At 36.9% G+C, this 20,022-nt stretch overlaps 1 protein-coding gene across 1 annotated transcript; it reads right to left on the bottom strand.

The window, feature by feature from the left end:
• Window positions 1–2,378: 2,378 nt before the first annotated feature.
• On the bottom strand, window positions 2,379–17,300 carry LOC149749684 (serine protease inhibitor Kazal-type 6-like). The gene is given in 5 exon segments (XM_089909482.1): window positions 2,379–2,611; window positions 4,492–4,607; window positions 8,000–8,074; window positions 14,214–14,236; window positions 16,995–17,300. Coding segments are annotated over 5 exon segments (318 nt in total). The 5' UTR covers window positions 17,053–17,300; the 3' UTR covers window positions 2,379–2,565.
• Window positions 17,301–20,022: the final 2,722 nt, after the last annotated feature.

Here is a 20,022-nt window from a genome sequence, read left to right as displayed (position 1 = left end):
ACAGCTGACAGGAATCTGGCCTGGCTGGAGGTGAAAGTTCCAATAGGAGAAAGGAGGAGTGAGCCACGTAGAGAGGTAGTACTTCCAAAAATGTGAAGTGATTCAGTTATCAAAATACACACAGCACTCTACATGTTGATGTTCGAGTAGCTAAATAACTTCAGGGAGTAGAAACTAAAGAGAAAAGGGCTTAATTTCTCTAATGAGCGGGGAATTTAGTACACAGATAAAATTGACAGAAAAAACCACCTCGTGAATTTTCAAAAATGTTAAATGAACAGAAGATAGACATTTTAAAAACTATGTAAATACTGAGAAAAAGAGCAAAGATGTCCTGACCAGTGCTTTATAAAGACAATGTAATGCTGAAATTGAGGACAGAATATAATAATAAAAGTTACTGATGTTTGAGCTCTTGTTGCATATCAGAGACTAAGTGCTTACATGCATCATTTTCTTAATTTTCACAGTACATTTAGGAGGTAAAGACTAGTATCCCCATTTTACAGGTGAGTAAATCACAATACAAAGAAGTCAGATGACGTGTTCAAAGACACATACCTTATGTCAGAGTCATGACTCACATTCTGGTCAGTACAATTCAAAGATCCACCCTCTTAAGAATCACCTTATCCTAATTATGTATTATGTGGTTATTTTTCTTCAGCAAGGGGAACAACCTTTAAGCATGGAAGAGTGCAAATGCCACACTTGACAGAGGAGAAGTTATTTATTTTCCCTAGCACAACCTAATCCACTCCCAGGCTCTTTACCTAAATATCAAATGCATCCCCCAGTTTGGTTAGGCCCTCTTCCATTATATACATAAAGGGTAACATCTATGTGCATAAAATATAATTGAGATTTTACAAACAGAAACATGATCTTAATATCTATAGTTAACACACTTTTATACATAAGAATAAAAGAAAAAATCTTAACAATGACTACAAAATCTTTCATGATTTGGCTCATGCCTCTCTGACCTTATCACCTGTAATTTGCCCACACACTCACTCCTCTTCAATCACCATGGCTTCCTTGCTGAACCTTGAATAAATCAGGTGTGCTTCAGCCTTAAGGACTGTGTTCTAGCTTCTTCATTTGCTGTCCTACACGAAGTTTTTTGGCTAACTCCCTCATCTCCATGTCTTCCTAGTTAGGACTCTTCTTAGAATTGCAATTAGCCTTAAGTATTACTATGTTATTATTATTGGGTTTTTTGGGTCTATTTCCCCTTCCTGGAATGTAAACTTCATTAAGATAGGGATTTTTTTTTCCTTTTTTACCCCTGTCCATCACTGGATTCTAAGCACGGAGAACAGAGCCTGCTTCAGAGTAGGCACCCAGTAACTGTTTGCTGGCAGAAGGATGATCACCTAGAAAATGCATCTAGAGAAGTCTTCTGTGTGAGTTCATCCAGGAAGATGTTATTTGTAAATACATGCTTTACTGAATTAGAGTACTCAAAGGGAGATTTTTCAATACTTCCAACTGGATGGCTAAGAATGAGATATTTGTATATTCAACTTGTTTACCTAGGATTGAGCCAGCTACGTGGAGACTGAGCTAATTATCAAAAGAGCTTTTTTTTTTTTTTTTTTTTATTGGTACGCGGGCCTTTCACTGCTGTGGCCTCTCCCGTTGCGGAGCACAGGCTCCGGACGCGCAGGCCCAGCGGCCATGACGAACCTGTGCCCCCTGCATCGCCGGCGGACTCCCAACCACTGCGCCACCAGGGAAGCCCAAAGAGCTATGTTTTAACCTTGACTTTTCTGCTAACTGGAGCTTTTTTCTTTGGCAGTATAAGTAAGCTTTCTCTGGGCCTTAAGATTTCTCACATTTCATCCAGTTCTCTCATTCCATGATTAAGATCAATTAACTACATTCTTTAATGTGCACATTTTTAGAAACTTTGCATCTATTCATTATTCATTGAATATATATTCACTTCTTTCTGTTAGACCCTTCGATGTTGCTGGGAAACCAAATAAACCGTGTCTTTATGTAATGTCTATTACGTAGTAATGTAATCCATCATTCCATAGAGATAAGAAAACTATGGTCCAGAGAGGATAAATGTTTTATTTTTATATAAAATACTCTTCCTGAAATTGGAAAGAACCTATAATTCATGATCTAAGACTTAAATGGTAGATATTGTAAAATAATTATAAACATATGGTCATTTTGTTAAAAATTATTCACATTGAAATTCCAAGAATAAGAGAGGGAGAAGGGATTTTCCTAAGATCCCGCAGTGACTGCATGGTTGATTTTGATCAGAAAAACAGGTCTTTTTATCCAGGTTTACGCCAGGTCAATATTCCATATTGTATCTGTATGTTTTCTTGATCACAAAGGAAAAACACAAACAGTACTTCTACAGAATTTACTTTATTGATGAGTGAATCAAGGGAAATATATATTGAACTCCCCAAGCTCAAGGTAGAGTAGAAGGTGTGTCTTTATAAATTGAAGGGATTCACTAGAGAAAAGTAAGAGCAGAGGCAAGAAAAGAAGGATGAGGGAGCTGGCAAGTCAGCAGAAAACGCTTGTTCTGATTCAGCATTTTCCATGGTGCTTTAGGCTGAGCTTCCCATCACTTTTCCTACAAAAAAGAAAGACAAATATATGCTCGGTGCAATATCATTAGTATCCCTTACAGAGGTTGGAAAAAGGTTTAACTCTGTCATAGTCCATGTAATCATTTGCTTTACAGGTATCCATGTCTGTGATTAGGCAGGGGTTATTTAAATGCACTCAGAGGTAACATCTGCCTAATGCAGAAGGCCTGAATCTTAACAAACTTCAGAGTTTTACTAGGGTTTAGACTTTTTGGTTTTAACTGTTCATTATCTGAGAATAAATATGTATACAACTAGAAAAGGTAAAAGTGACAGGAGATATAATGGCAAGGAGACTATACTGTCATAGTTTTAACCTGATAGAAGATGTAAGAAGTTGAACCAAATATTCAGGCATTTGGCATTTTATAGCAGACATATATCAGGGCTTCTCAGCAATATGGGACCATTAAATCAAATCGCACCTTACCCTACTGCACTTTTCCTGGGTAGATTTTGGTATTGATTTTTCAGATATGTTATATAGAAACATAGACACACATGTACTATGCATTGATTCAATATTTATTTATATCATTCTATGTGCTTAGCCCTGTTATTATTGATAGGGATTTATATAATCCCTGTGCTTAGGAATTTTATGGCTAAATTGAGGGAAATTAAGGCATTCATAGAAGAAACTCTAATACAAGAAAATGATGACAGCAATAGAGGAAGTGAGGTAACATTTATCTGGGTTAAACTTTTATCTGGGTTAAACCCCCTTGCTTTTAGAGCAATCAGACCAAAAGATTGGTTGACTGATTGAATAAATTTTTATTAATTATAAATTATATTTAATCAGGAATCTCACGGTCAATTGGCTAAAAGCTACAGCACCGTTCTTTCTTATAAACATGTAAATTCAATAAATATTGGCTCTTGATAGGATCTTCCTAGTATACTATCTGTAAAGTTTGAATGTCTGGATAATAAGGGATAATCCTCTCCTCTATTCTTTATTGAAAGGCTCTTTTCATCAGACTAAAAGAGAAGAATGAATGGGACTTGGTGCCTTAGCAACATATAATTTGTGATAAAATAAAATGTCTGAAAGTAATTTGGTTAAAGTAATATTTTTCTTGATAAATTTTCTCACAAGTTTTTGATTTTGATGAATTTTCAAACTTGACTGCACTTTTATAAATTTCTTTCATATTTTCCAAAATTATTAATAATAACAAACATAACTGAATGAAAATCGTTGAAATTTTAATTAGAAATAAAGGAAAAAATAAGAAACTGTGTCAAAATTCTTAAAGATGTATAAATTTTGAAAATAATTTTCCTGAGTCAAATTTAATAATAACAAAGTAAACTGTTTATGTTTTCAAATAATTTAGATAATTTTTTTGGTTTGTTTTTGACCCATATGTTTTCTTTATTTTTAAATTTTTTAATTGAAGTATAGTTGATTTACAGTGTTGTGTTAATTACTGCTGTACAGCAAAGTGACTCAGTTATACATATACATGCATTCTTTTTCATATTCTTTTAAATTATGGTTTATCACAGGATATTGACTAGAGTTCCCTGTGCTATACAGTAGGAACTTGTTGTTTATACATTCTATATATACTGGTTTGCATGTGCTAATCCCAAACTCCCAATCCAAACCTCTCTCACCCCTCCCCCTTGGCAACCACCAGTCTATTCTCTATGTCTGTGATTCTATTTCTGTTTCATAGATAGGTTCATTTGTGTCACAGACCCATATGTTTTCAACCCATCTGCCTGCAGCTTATTTCTTCAGTTTCTATGGGTGGGTATGAGTAGAACTTTCTAGAATATCTCAAGGAAAGTGTTATAGTCTTATTCTGGAAGTTTGTGTTTGCAAGGAAGTTTTGGTGAGTATGATACTTACACCATTGCCTTACAGAAGGTACATTTATTGCCATATGTCCGGCCATCAGAACCACAGTGGGGACTAGATTCTCGAGTGCAGTGGACCTTGGGGTCCTGGAACTCACCACAGTCAATCTAGCAAAGTAAACACACAGACATTGATTTTAGTGCATTCTGTCTAAGGGGCTGTCCCTCAGAACAGAAGTTTTGGACAGCAAACTTAGAATTATCTATAGTACTGTATGTAGTTGTGATGTAAAGTTTCCTGAAATAGGAAATCACTTTCCTTTTCTAACTAGAATATATTAAACATAATTAAGACTTTTTAAGAAATAGGAAATACATGGCTATAATTATTGTATTCAGGAGTAAGATAATGATGTAAGGCAGATGTTTACTTTTTACAGAAGAAGTAAGGCAAATGCTATAGGTATGACTTTCTGCTCCAACACTAAATTGTTCCAACTAAGAGTAGATTTTGGTCTTTAAATGACATTTTTTTTTTAAACTGTATTAATGTAACTCCAATAGCACTCCTTCTGCACTGCTTTAAAGATCACTGCTAGGAGCTCGCAGATGTTATCTGTTAGCTTGTTAGTTTTCCCTGTGGCTGCTACATCCATTTATTAACTCTTGAAAACAAAATTCCAATGTCATTATGTTAATTCACTCTGTCCCAGAGTCTGTTTGTAGAATTTGAACTTTTGTGCCTACTACAGTAACTGAGTAATGGCTACCCTAAACTGCTCTGTTTTGAAGGATTCTGAGGTTGCATCAAACCTTGGTGAGAACACACGCTATGACTGATTAATATCATCAAGTGCTCTATAGAAGGAATGATAGAGCTTATGCTGCTAATATATCCCCTTGGTTCTAGTGGTCTCTCAGAAGTAGTCTGAAGTTTTAAGATTCTTTTCAATTCAGTGTCAGTTGAGTCAATATCTGGCGTGCAAATAATATTTGAGCCATTTTATTCCAGGGTACAGGCAATATGCAGTAGGTAGAACTGAACTTCTTCAGATGGCAGCTATGTTGAATGAAGTGACATTTAAACATGAATAGAGGGACTGTACTTTACCCCATCACGGTTCCATTAAAATAATACTGTCTTATGTTTATTAATTGCTTCATAATCTCCAAACTATTCTCATATCGATCAACTCAGTGGTCTCACAATAACCCTGAGATGCACACTGAACAATATTATACATATTAGCTAATATGTATAATTGTTTTAAAAAATTATTTATTTATTATTTATTTTTGGCTGCATTGAGTCTTCGTTGCTGCACACGGGCTTTCTCTAGTTGCAGCGAGTGGGAGCTACTCTTCGTTGCGGTGTACGGGCTTCTCATTGCGGTGGCTTCTCTTGTTGCAGAGCAAGGGCTCTAGGCGCGCAGGCCTCAGTAGTTGCAGCACGTGGGCTCAGCAGTTGTGGCTTGCGGGCTCTAGAGCACAGGCTCAGTAGTTGTGGTGCACGGGCTTCGTTGCTCCGCGGCAATGTGGGATCTTCCCGGACCAGGGCTGGAACCCATGTCCCCTGCATTGGCAGGCGGATTCCTAACCACTGTGCCACCAGGGAAGCTCTAGCCAATACGTATAATTGATCCTCAGGAAATTAAGTGGCTTACCAGTGCCACACAACCAGAAGCACTGAGACCAGTGCTTGAACATACTCCTCATAGCTGACCCAGAATTTCCAACAGTATACTATGGTTGATTTCCAACACATCCTCATAGAGAGAAATAAAGACCAAGTGTCATGGTATACCCTTGACCATGCTTATAGTCAGGCCACATAGGCTTTATTAAAATACCTTATTAGGGGACTGTATGGGCAGAGGTAAGAGGAACCATTTGTTTAAAGTATTAGCAAACCATTATATACTGATAAAGCCCTCTGAAGGTTTGCATGAGAAAATGCCCAGCAAAAGAGCTATACAACTGAGTTTAAAAATATTATCACATATATCAGATTTAAGATACCTGAGACTCTTAAATATACACTTTTTGTTGAAATTTGGCATCTTGTACTATTAAGATTGGGTAGTATGGTGCTAACCAGAGATTTTCTTAGTGCACGGTCAGATAGGAGATACCTAGGCTTCTTACAGTCCTACCTACAGGCCCACTCTCTTCTGTGCTCTTAAAGATCACTCCATCCTCTCATACCACTTCCAGGAGAGTAATCTTTTCTTTAGGTCTCCAAACAGAAAATAAAAGCTGGAAAATCTTTAGGATATTGTAAAACATAGAATATATTTTTTTCAAAAGCTAATGCATTTTGTATTTATGTCATTAATATACACATTTGCAATTGTGTGCTTGAGTCAAGAAAATTCTTTAAACCACAGAATCATCATAGATATTTTCCTTTATTTCACAAAGAGCTAATGGGTAGTTATTGATAGTATTTTGAAAACACAGTTTGGGTGCTAGTGATACAAAGAGGAAGTGGTTAGAAATATCTCGATAAGCTCACCATCTTATCTGCATTAGGGAAACAGAGGGACAGGTGATTTCAGCACAACGTGTCGTAAATGCCGTAGTGGGACAAATAGAGGCAATGTGGAAGCTGAGAAAAGGGCATCTCAAGTCAGAGATATGTGTGTCTCTACAGGTTCTAGATAAATATTTTCACGATAAACTTCTTTTCTGTAAGCATCTTTGCCACAAGCATTTTTGCCACAAACACTTTCACTGATAGCTAGTTGACCCTAAGGCAATTTTGCTCTAAAAGATAAAATTACTAAAAATAAAAGAGGGACATTAATGAGGATATAATGAAATTTATTTTTCATAGCAAAATTAAAAAGACTTTATTGCAAAATACAGCATGTTTGAATTCATTTAAAATGTGTGCAAATTCAGGGCCATATTGCACAAATACCTAATTTAATTTTGTGGGCTGTACCTAAGCATTTGCCATCAACGTCTTTAGTTCATAGTATTATATCTTTTTTTGCTTGATTCGTCTCCTGGTTTGGCATCGGCATCGCACTGTTTCTTTTTTGCTAAAATTTCTGCCTTCATTAACAGAGGTATTGTTTTCCAAATACTAGGATGCACATTTGTAACTAAGCTTTGAATTGCCTCGTAAAAGCTTCTACACTGTTGTTTGTTCCTGGTATATTGTCAAGTAAGTATTATCACCATGTTTTCTATCGAGCCCATATGTGTAGTTTTTATCATCCACTATTTTAAGACTGCCAGTGTGCTCCTCACCGTCTAGACTATTATGAGGGCTAAGATTTATGTAATATAAAAATTGGAGTACTGAATCAATGGATAAATGAAACCAAACTGCCTACCAGTGGAAACCGAAATCATCAACCCTAACGATCAACCTGTTAATCTTTTACGATCAACCTGTTAATCTTTTACGGCAAAATTGCCTTACGGCTAATTAGTTACCCATGGCTAAAACACCCGGGGCAAAGATGTTTACGGCAAAGACGCTTATGGGGAAGATACCGGAGGTGGCCTCTCAGTGCAGGTAAGGAAAAGAAAAAAAGAAAGTCTCTTACATGAAAGAGACGCCTCCTTAAGCCACCTTTCCCTGGCAGCCGGCCTTCTCATCTTGTGATGTAGCGTCTTTTGTCCTTTAGAAAGCAGATATGGGAGTGGCACTGGGGGAGGGTCTTCGCTTTGAGAATTTCTAGAACCCAGCTGCTTCCCCAAACCCACTTGCCGCTTCCACTGCCCCGTGGGAATGAGACTAGGAAAAGCAAAGGATTTCAGCGAATAAAACCTAATCAACCAAACGGTATATGAACAAACCTCCTTAACATAGATACAAACCTACATACCTGTAAATTGCAGTGGCCTTTCATGATCCCTGAAGTAAGCTCAGGAATCATATTATAGAACTTGTTCTGCCATTTGCCATTGGCCAGTTGTGTTATCTTGGACAAAGTACTCAATACCTGCGCCTCAATTTTCTTAACCAAAAAATTAAAACCCCCAAACCAGAAAACACAGCTGCCATGTCTCATTCCCAGGGTTTTTATAAGGATCAAATGTGGTCACCTGAGAGTTGTAGAAAGTCAGTGTGGAATATTTGAAATAGTCCTGGAGGAGGAGTGTAGAAAAGAAACTGCTCATTGTAGGCCTGCCCTAACTATGTCTCTCATCACATTCTGAAAGGCTCTGTAACTCATAGCACATGCTAAGTACCGTCAGACTAGATAAACTCTAATGATGCTCCAAGCTTTGATAACCCAAGATTTAGCTGTGACTTCTTCCGGTGGAGTAGCTTAAATAAAGCTGGGTCCTTAGTTGTGCAGTTGGGTGGGAGAACAACAACTATTGCCCAAATGCTTCCTCCTTTATGTCTAGAGGATCCACTTCACTCACTGTGTGAAAATGTTTAGCTTGGTGACTGGGGGCAGAAAAGGACCACTCTCTGAGAGCGCCAGAGGTTGGGCGAGGTTAAGAATGCCTTTGTAGAGCCAGCCAGAAATCCCTTTTGTGAGACAAAGAGTGAGGCAGAGGAATATCAGAGTTGAGACTAGAAAGAGCCCACATCTCTCAGAGCCAAAAAGAAGTAGGCTGATTTTGGAGTGTCGTGTCATTCCTCTGCTGAGATTTTCTCTCCTCTTTTGTATTTTTATTTTAGACTCCTTTGAACAGAATCCAAGCAATTGGCTTCTCAGTCCAAGCTGAAGCAGGTCTAGACAAAGGGTGACAATAGGATTATCTTTTCTCCTTTAAAGTGTCCTCCATGAGGCATTTGGGAGACCTAGGAGAGCTGAAAGACAACCCTTACCCCCCCCCACTTCAAGTGCCCTAATACTCTGTAATTCTAGGGGATTATCCTGAAGATGGGATTAGACTAACCTAAGTCTGAATTCTGTTTCTCCCACTTATTAGCTGCATTATTTTGTGCACTCAGTGTTCTGAGTTTAAATTTCTTCATCTTTAACAAGGGGCCAGTAATGCCTGTTTTCTAGGGTTGTTGTAATGATAAATCCTATGAAAACACTTTGTAAAGTGTCATGTGTAAGATTACTATTATAAACACTAATAATGTAAATTGTATCACGTTCTAGAATTTTTGAGCCCATTATTTCTTACCCTACTTCACTTAGCTTAAAACAATTTTTTTTGTTGTTTTTTTTTGCGGTACGCGGGCCTCTCACTGTTGTGGCCTCTCCCGTTGCGGAGCACAGGCTCCGGACGCGCAGGCTCAGCGGCCATGGCTCACGGGCCCAGCCGCTCCGCGGCCTGTGGGATCCTCCCGGACCGGGCCATGAACCCGTGTCCCCTGCATCGGCAGGCAGACTCTCAACCATTGCGCCACCAGGGAAGCCCTTAAAACAGTTTTTTAAAAATTTTAGATTGGTGTTGAATTTAACAAGTGCCTCCATTTATTTCCTTAGATAGTCCAGCTTTCAGATACTACTTCCAGGCATTGGGTGCCAGTGTTTAGTATCAGCCTGACCTCTTATGGTTCTTCAAAGAACTGTGCCTTCCTAAATATTTTGGAATGCAGTGACATTTTTGTTACCCAAATTAGTCATCTTTGCTAACAGTGACTACAAAATCATTTAACTTGGGTGTGAAGTGAGTTTATATGGTCACTAAATCAACTGAAGAGTCAGCATCATTGATATTTTAGTTTAATATTTTAATTCTACAAATAAAGCCAAAGAAAAATTTCAGACACAACTTCCCTAGGATGTAGGACTTCATTTCTTCTTCCCTTGACTACTTATGTGGTTAAATCAATCCCTTTCTTTATTGTACCAGTTTTCCTAACCCGTCCCTGACTTGGCTTCTACTTTCCCGGTTTTCACGCTCCTTCCACACTACCAAAACTGGTCTAAAAAAATGACATCTTTCAGGGAACATCCATTGGCTATTTATAAAATGTTCATGATTTCTTTATATGTGCTACTCTTGACCACTCCCATCTTTTCAAAACTCTTTCCTGATTTCTGTATATGTCAGTACTCCAGTTCTCCACCTATATCTTCTCTATCCTTTTTATTGTCTTTTCTAGTTTCCTCCTGAGTATTCATGTTCATTTTCAAGAAAATTTTATACACTTGATTTTCTCTGAGAACATATGTTTTCCCAGGTGATGCTAATGAGTCCTAGACTTTTTTTTCTTGAGTCTTCAGCAAAATCTCTAACTCTAATGTCTGTTGGTCAGAAATGTACAAGACACTTTTAATCAACAATCTGATTCATACTTAATATTCATTTATGATCAAAATATAACTTTATTTTTCCCTCCAAACTAGTTTTACATTCTAATTTTTCCATTTTTCATAACAGCACCATTCTTCAGATTCCTCAGCCTACCCTCAGATTAAAACATCATTTCTATCCCCTTGCAAGTGTTGTCTTTCATGTATTTCTTTATCTTAAGCATCTTCACTAATTCCAAATTTACCACCTATACCCACCCTCAACATTTCTGACCTGAGCCAATGCAGTCAATTCTGTTCTCTTTTCCTCCATTTCCTTCAAGTTTCAGAATTCCTTCAACATGTGGAGACAGGTTATCTTACTTGAAACTATTGTTTTAATTACTTCTTTGTTTAAGACATGTATTTGTTAGACAATTATACTGCTCAAAGCACTTTCCCATGAACTGCACAATGGCTTTCTGTTGCTGGTTATAGGTAGCATGGAGCTGTGGAAGCTCACTCAGTATGGAGTCAGGGGTCCTGAGTTGTAGACTGCATAGCTTTACTGCTGTTGGTAAACTTGACTCAGCAAGGTCCTCTTTCTGAGGCTTCAGTTTTCCTCTGTAGTTAAGTCGTAGAGGCTGGTTAACATCTCCAAATTGTATTTAGGTATTCTGTCAGTATATTAATTAAAAGTGAATTCAAGCTAATTAGGAAAAATTAACAGCCCCAAACATATTCTAGTCATGGAGCATTGTTTTACTATTAAAATTTACCATGCATTTATCTTAAAATACAAATAAAACTGAACTTAGATATCCCCAAAATTATTGTAAAAGAAAATGGTTGCCAATTATTGTTTTTGAGAGGTTTGTTAATTCCAATCAGAAATATTCATTTAAACATCTCTTTAAGTATATGGTTCCCAAATACACAGCCTGATAGGGGAAATAAGAAAAATAAACATAGCGTAGTAAGTGATTCTAGAAGCAAAATTTATCCAGGTTAAAGGACTATCCTTATTCTGAGATTATGACTTTCAAGCATTTGTTATTATGCTACAATTTCTGTAATGAAAGGTGGTGATGGTAAATTGTAGTTTTTAAGTTATTTTTATTTTATTATTATTTTATGTTATTTAATGTTCCTACTTGGAGTTGGTAGCATATTAGTCATTTACATTTACAGGGAAATGACCATGAATTTGTAGGACCATGAATTCCAAAAGTCTCAGAACATGCTTTTTGTTTAGCTCAAATAATATTTTTGAAAGAATGAGAAACTTTTACAAATCTCTAATTTAGACTGCTAGCGGTAATCTCCCATCAGATGCTTCATAATGGAGAGACTTCTTGGCATGAAAAGATTGACTTGAGTGTTGGAAAAAATCATTCTTCCTTTTGTCTTGGCTGGATCAAACTTGGGCAGGCATGCTTCTAAGGTTAGTTTCAACTTTTTCTGCCTGGCTTTGGGACTGTCACCCTCTTTCCAGGCATGCAGAAGAGAAGGGGTAGCCTTGATGTCATCCTAAAGGTGGTACCCTCTTTGCCCTTTATATTTGTGTATTTATTTATTTTTGGCTGCGTTGGGTCTTCGTTGCTGCGCGCGGGCTTTCTCTAGTTGCGGCGAGCGGGGCTACTCTTTGTTGCGGTACGCGGGCTTATTGTGGTGGCTTCTCTTGTTGCAGAGCACGGGCTCTAGGCATGTGGGCTTCAGTAGTTGTGGCTTGTGGGCTATAGAGCGCAGGCTCAGTAGTTGCGACGCACGGGCTTAGTTGCTCCACGGCATGTGGGATCTTCCCGGACCAGGGCTCGAACCCATGTCCCCTGCATTGGCAAGTGGATTCTTAACCACTGCGCCACCAGGGAAGCCCCTGCCCTTTATATTTGAATGGAAAAGAGACAGCAGTCTTCGCAAGGCATGCTTGGTTCAGACTGATTCAGATACCTAAGCCAGAAGGGGCTTTAAAGATCACTAAATCCAACTCTTCATTTTACAGATGTAGAAACAAAGGCAATGAGAAGGGAAAGAGACATCCTTCAAACTACACAGGCAGGAAGTTTTCAAATTGGAGCTCATCTATATAGTCTCCAACATACTTGAGTGCTCCAAAGTCAGTACATCCCAGCACTAGATTCTTAGAACTCAGATTCAAAACCTCCCACCTGGGATTATTATTCAGTAAGCCTGGCATGGTCCCTGAGGATCTACATATTAATATTTAGTAAGCATCCCCAGAGATCCTAAAGCAAGCAGATAGATTATTTTAAATGAACTTTAGGAACCACTAAAAATCTGGGAAACATTAACAATCTGGGAAATGAGAGCCCAAAGAAGGGAAGTGACTTTTGTGTTAATGAGAAAATCAGGATTAAATTCCATATTTTAAAAACCTATGTGTAATGGTCTTAATCATATTTTACTACCTAATGGGATATAAAATGTATTGGCTGGATCTCATGTCCTTTTCATGTTTCTTTTTTTGGATATTTAACATAGGCTGTGCTACCATGTGTATTTAAACATAAGAAATCAATTTAAAAATGTACAATTATGTATACCAGTACAAACACACGTGTGCCTGCATTAGACACACACAGGTGCATGCACACACACACAGAGGCAATTAATTGTAAGGTGTCTTTCATTGTAAGATACTTTCCAATTTCTGAGATGCTAAAATTTGAAAAAAAAGTCTTATGCAATGTAGTAGTTATATTAGGGTTGGAAAATATTTTTCAACTTCTTTGCCAACTCCAATTAGTCGTGTCTGGAAACTTTTGATGCCAAGGTTTCTTGGGCACAGCAAGGCAAAAAACAACCAGTGCCAAGTCAAGTATTAATGTTCAATATGGACATGGGATGTGATTGGCAGAGCAAATACCTCGTTTCTGTTGCCTTTTTGATAGTTAGAACAAGAAAACTGGAAAAATGTTGGTGGATTAATTTGGAAAAAATCAGCCAAACAATAAAGATAATTTGTGCCCATTCCAATTTTTAACCCAAGTTGTATTTAAGTTTGATTGATCAGTTTGTGTATACTCAGTATAAAGCACTAAAGAAGTTTTCTGTCAACTCTTGGTTGCCTTACTTCTAAAAAGAATATAATAACCTCTGTCCTAACTCTTTCAGAAGCTGTTAATTATTGATCAATAACTAATCCTTTCATAGTTTTTGTAACTATGCATAGTTTACCAAATGCTCCCACATAATTTATGTAATTTAAGTCCAATTCTGTGAGGTAAATAATAATATCCCTTTTCTATAGCTGTGGAAATTGTAGCTCAGAAAAGCTGAGTAACTTGCCTAAGATCACACAGTGAAATCAGTGAAAGAGCATGAATGTTACCACAAGTTCATTCTATTTTTATTTATATTCATTTTACTTTAACAAAATCTGGGAGTGGGTGTTTAGTTTCTTTTAAACTGAAAACAGTATTCTCATAAAGATATTGTAGTTAGAAAACTAAGTACTTCTGCTGTTTTCTTCATCTGGCCTGCTTGTCCATTTCTTTGCTCTTTTACCCATAGACAACCTCTTTGGTCAGGGAGTACCAGCCAAGAACCACTCAGGTCTGAAGGATAAATAAAATTATGTACTGACCTGAACTCCTTGACTGAAGACACCTGAAAAAAAAAGCATAAAATCCAAACACTGTAATTTCCGAATACGCAAAAAGTGAGATTTGCAAAATTAGGAAATCCCCAAGCCTAGGATGATACTTGTTCTTGGTTCTTGGCCATCTCAACAAGTCATGGCTTGGTTATTTTCTTTTATATGTGCTCTCCTCTTAGGGAACAGTAGAAACTTGGCAAGTGATATGTGGATATGGACTGTGATGAGGTAATATATCTTGGAGGTTGGGGTGGGGTGAGACAAATAGTCTAAGGATCTGGAGATTCATGTTACCGTCTTGGCCCAGTCACTAATTTACTGTGGGAATGATTTTTATCATTTCTGGCATCACTTTGGAGAAGTTGGGTTGGAAAGTTTCCTCTAACTCTGCCATTCCAAATTTCAGTGCTTTTGGTCCCTCCCCAAAGACTTTGTCACAGGCAATTGAGGAAAGGGATTGGGTTTGTTATTTGTTCTTTGAGTCCTAAATTGTTCTTCTGCTTTCTATACTCAGCTTTAAAGACTTGGCCCAAATTTAGACTGGCAAGGACAAACTAATTTTCTTTGCTGTGACTCATTTTTCCTGCTACATCTCTCTAAATTCCCGAAAGAGAAGAAGTCCATAAATACGGTCTTGCATCTTCATAATTGTATGTGTGATTTTAGGTCGTGGCTAATTAGCACGGTAGTTTAAAATCCTGAAATAATAAAAGTCTTAGCTTCAATCCTGGTACGAGCTGCTGAATTTTGATAAGGATAAGGAGAGAACAAAGCTTTTAAATTTGAAAAAAAGTTAATGCTCATCTACTGTAGTGATTACCAACCTTAATGCAATGGCATGACTGATTATTAAAAATACAGATTCCCAGGACAACCACTTGAAAAATTCCATTATATAAGACCAAATATGGTCTGGAAGTCTGTAGTTCTGTAAACACTCCAAGTGATTTTTATAACCAGGGAAGACTCATTGTTACAATATTCAGTCATTTCTCAGCTGTACAGCTCTTTGATCAGAAGAGGAGAGATTTTGCCCAACGTCTTATATGTATGAAATGTCAAAGTGGAAGCAAGCTTAAATAACAATGCCTGAGTCCAACTAGTACTCTTGTTATTAAAACTTAGTAATAGTAACATTAATAGACATTTTTTGAACACTTAATATGTTCCATCCACTATGTTAAGCACTTTACATGCATTTTCTCATTTACTTCCCTATTTAGCACTAGTCCTTTTATATTCCCATTTTACAGATGAGGAAAATGAGACTCAGAAAGGTCACACAGCTATAAAATGGAAATGCCAGGACTGAAATTCATTTCTCTTGGTCTCAACATTAAGGCTTTTGGGCACTATGCATTTCCAAATGCCAACATGTCTATCAAGGACCCTGTTTTAGTATTATTGATAGTATTTGTTTGTATTGGTCAACCAGGTCCAATTAAATAGATCAGTTAGCCTTTCTAAAGAGAAGCAATACAAGGATTGTCAGTTGATTTCTGAGTCAGTCTTTGCAAGTAGATTTTAATATAGTCAAATCTGTTTTTATGTCATCTCAGCAGTTGACTGAGCCACTTACTCGAGTTACTTGGCTTTAGTAGTCAAACTTACTACATAATATCACAGAAATCGTTTATGCATTTTTTTAATATTTCTGAATGGATTTGTTTATGAAAATATGACCAGTTTCCCGTGAACAATGACTTCTTCATCTGCTCAGTCTCATTGAAAAATTGTTGTTTTTACATGTTTGGGCATTTAAATTTCTGATAGCAGCAAAATTCAACTACTTTTGTCACAGAAAATGGTACACCAGACCTGGAAGGTCCCAGGACTCAGTCTCATGTCTAGGATTCTAAAAATGAGAGAATCTCTCAGAGAGTTGAGCTGTTTCTCTAGTTGACACAGGACATTGGTAGATGAGATGGGCCTAGGTTTTGGGTCCAGAGACTCTAGTGTGTATTTTGCCCACTACAATAGCATAGAGTAGAATAATAAAGAAGGAAAGAAATAGATGCAATGGCCCTGTTCATTCACACAGATGATGATGTGATGAAAAACATCAAACTGAAGTACAATTGTCCTTTGAACAATCTGAATTCATAGAATATATGACTGTTGCTCATTTAGGTGGCCAAAGATATTCCCCTACTTGAAGAATTGTTTAGTTCACCAATAGCATATATGTTTCTGAATTCTAAGGTTCAATAACTTTTTTCTGAAGGATTCTCCAGTTGAGTTTCCTGTTTTCTGCTTGTTTCAATTTCAGTTGAGTCCTAATTAGAAGAATAATGAGGACTGGAAAGCTTTCCGTTGTCTTGGAAAGCCAAGCTAATATTTAAAATAAGTACCCATTCTCCATACTGTTTCTGTGGAACAGACATCATCTGTGATGTCTAAAGACCCGGATTCAAATTCCAAATTCTGCTTACTGGTTACAAGTCCTTGCAGTTTTCTTAACTGTTTGTGCCACAGTTTTCTTATATATGGAATTTGGATATGAATACCTTGCTATGTGTATTGGAGATAATGCATAAAAGCCCTGGGTACATGCCTAGAATATAGTATATGCTCAACAGATGAAAGTTATTTCTGTAATTATTACCATCACCATTTTCATCATCACAGTCATTATAATGATCTCTCAGAATTGGTCTTTTATATAAAAATTGTTAGGATTTTGAAATATGGTGGGCAAATTCATTTGTCTTTTCCCGTTTAGTATAAGTATTGGATTTTAATTTTAAGGGAAAAAAAAACACAACTCACCTGAATAAAAGCAGAAAAGAGCCAGAGAGAGGAGCAGAAGGACACCTGATATTTTCATGGTGCTGGTTACCTCACTCAGATTAAGGCTGCTTTGTCCAGCTCAGGTTCTCTGTCAAGACACTCCCCAGAGCTCTAAACCACACACTCAGACATATATATAGACATGATGGAGGGAGCTGGGATCTCCACCTTCTTTATAAACTCACATTCTAAAACCATTTGCAGTACTATATAGGCATTTATTGGAACCAGTCACCAACTTAAAGAATGCTTTATGCTTCCCATCAATCTTAAAAATTAGGACAATTGTATGAGTCGTACCTTAGATCTTATTAGAGGATGTCATTTTCTGCCAGCAGCCTGCGCTTTCCTAATAGCCAATACATCCTCCTTGCTCTTCCCTCTAAGGTTTTGCTGCATGAAAGGGATGACTGACTCATTGATGGAGTCCCACTTGGTGCTATGTCTACATGTCTGTGATCCAGATGAGTAACCACAGGGGAATGGAATCTTGGATGTAACTTGGATTTTCAGAGTCCACGTCATCCAAGGTGTACCTGAAAGAGGTAGGTAGTCTACATTGTCACCAGAACTGTATCAGCAAAATCATTTTCTGGGCAGAAATCTGATTGTTATTTTTTAAAATATTGTTGTCAAATGCCAGTGATTTTCAATTTTGAGCCAAAATGAACTAGGGAGTCAATGTATCTTTTTTTAATTTGTAAAAAAATATTTTTAACAGTTACTGAACTGAGGAATATTTGAAATGCAGAATATTTAAGATTTCTCCTTTTTCTGAAAAGTAAAAAAAAGTAGTCATAATAAAGCTCTTTATGTTTTGACTCCTTGAAAATATACTTTTCATACAAAATTAGATGAATCCTACTGTCATGGCCAATTTAATTGCTAGACAGGTCAAAGAGTGGGATGCCAAACCTTTCTTTAAGGGAACAACAACAAAAAAACCCACCATGGTTATAGTGATAAACTATGAGAAAGTCTGTCTCAAATCATAAACTGCTACTAAAAATATGAAGAAAAATATAACAATTTCGAGTATGGGAAGACTATGAAAAACGTGCCCAATTTAAACACAAGTGATTAATGCAGTGTATAAATAACTAACTTAGAAGTTATATATCTAAATAATTGGTTTCCTTTTAAAACAGTCACTTTAAGAAAATATATAGAAAGTTCAGCTATTATTCCCTTTATTTCAGGATATTTGTTTTCCATTTGGAAGTTACATATTTTTAGGAATTTTACTTTGATTCATCTCAATATTTAGGATGCATTTTCTGTCTTTGAAAATGGTGACTATATTCCACTGAATTTGATAATCAAATAAGATATTACTGTTTATTCAGAACGGAAGCGTGACTGTGATAAAAGTGAGAATTATTTTCTTTTCATTGCCTCCCTGACAATTTTTAAAGACTTGAACTTAAATGATAGAGGAGAGAGGAGTATAGATAGGATTGGGAAGGGAAAGTATGTGCCTGGCAAGTGTTAACCAAACCAGGTTTGGTTCACCCAATGCACAGCAAGCCAAATGCTGAGCTGCTGAGGTTTGCAGCAGAGAAGGGGTTCCTTCATGAGGCAGCCAAGCAAGAAGATGGGAGAACAGATCTCAGATCCACCTCCCTGAAGGCAGTGCTTGGAAACTTTGAAACATTGCAAAGGCTTGGTTTTAGGTATGGTGCTCCCTTCCTCTTCCCCATTCCACTCCCAATGCTTGCACTTTTGCCTTCTCCGTTTCTTTCTTCTTCTCTGTGATCAGAATATTTAGGGCCAGTCTAAGCATAACCTTGTGTTTCAAAATGAAAACAGTTCAAAAGAGTTAACACAGAATGAAAAACAGTGGTGGTCAGTGATATTCCATCATAAAAATCCATGGTGTCCTTCCTAAGATACCTGCTTAAACTTCTCTCCCCCAAATTTCATTTATGGTAGTTGCTTCTGTACCTTGCTCTAAACTCTCAGGATCTCTGTTTACCTAAATGTTACTGTCTCCTCACCTTCCACTCTGTCCTTCCCTACCTCCCCCATCCTTCAAGAGCTTTCCTTCAGTATGTGCTTTGGTAGAATGATTCTTAGGAAGAATGAATCTACCCTCTTTTTCTGAATGTTTTCAGTTTTGTTTCTTCATCATTTACCCTGTTCACCACAACAAAGCTTGGGAGCACGAAAGCACAAATTAAATTTTGACTCTGGGCAGGTGTTGGGGAGGGAATATTGTATCAGTGGTATATATAAATATTTTAGGATATGTCCAGTATCTTGAACAATAATTTTTGTTAGGTTTTTGAGCCCATGTGAAAGATTTATTTTCTTTTCATACAACTTAAAGGGAAAGGTAAGCAACATGCTATGGGAATCACTAAATTAACTCCTTTACTAAGAAGCTGAGATAATAGTTTACAGAGAAACTAAATGCTAAAGAAGCTGTGTATTTCTAGTCTTTTGGCTACAAGTAAATAGATGGGAGAAGTTTGAATTTTGTTTTCTGTAATACTCTGAAAGGAATATAGGAAATAATTTAAGGGTAAGTTTCAATGAGTTGAATCATGTACACACACACAAAATAAATAAAAGGAGGTATGGGAGAAGGCAGTAAAAGTCATGGCTTTTATATAGACGTAGTAGAATGCAGTCCCAACATACATTCAGTTGACTTCCAAAAATTAGCTATGCACATTTTCTTTTATGTAATTAAAAGCAAAAACTCTGTAAAATTACATTTTCTGTTACATAAGGTGATACATTTACCCGCAGGTATTACCATTCAGAGTAATACACACAAAGTCATCTGTACACATTTAAAGAATTTTAAGGGTGATTTTGATTCTATAACTTTTGCTGCTTATTCTGTAATATCACTTCATCTATTGAGGTGCAGCTTCATTGTTTTGAAAACGCTTAGGTCTGTGTCCAGGGACATACACATATTTATGTTTGTATTTTTTGACATTTTATTTGTTAATATAAATTTTTCTTTCCCCAAGAGTCCTTAAAATCAGATAGATAA

The sequence above is a fragment of the Delphinapterus leucas genome, chromosome 3 (assembly GCF_059928025.1).
Source record: "Delphinapterus leucas isolate spDelLeu-1000000601 "Yukka" chromosome 3, BTC_Dleu_Yukka2, whole genome shotgun sequence".
Lineage (NCBI taxonomy): Eukaryota > Metazoa > Chordata > Mammalia > Artiodactyla > Monodontidae > Delphinapterus > Delphinapterus leucas.
The sequence above is the reverse complement of the archived record's forward strand: the minus strand, read 5'-3'. Positions and strand labels throughout refer to the sequence as shown.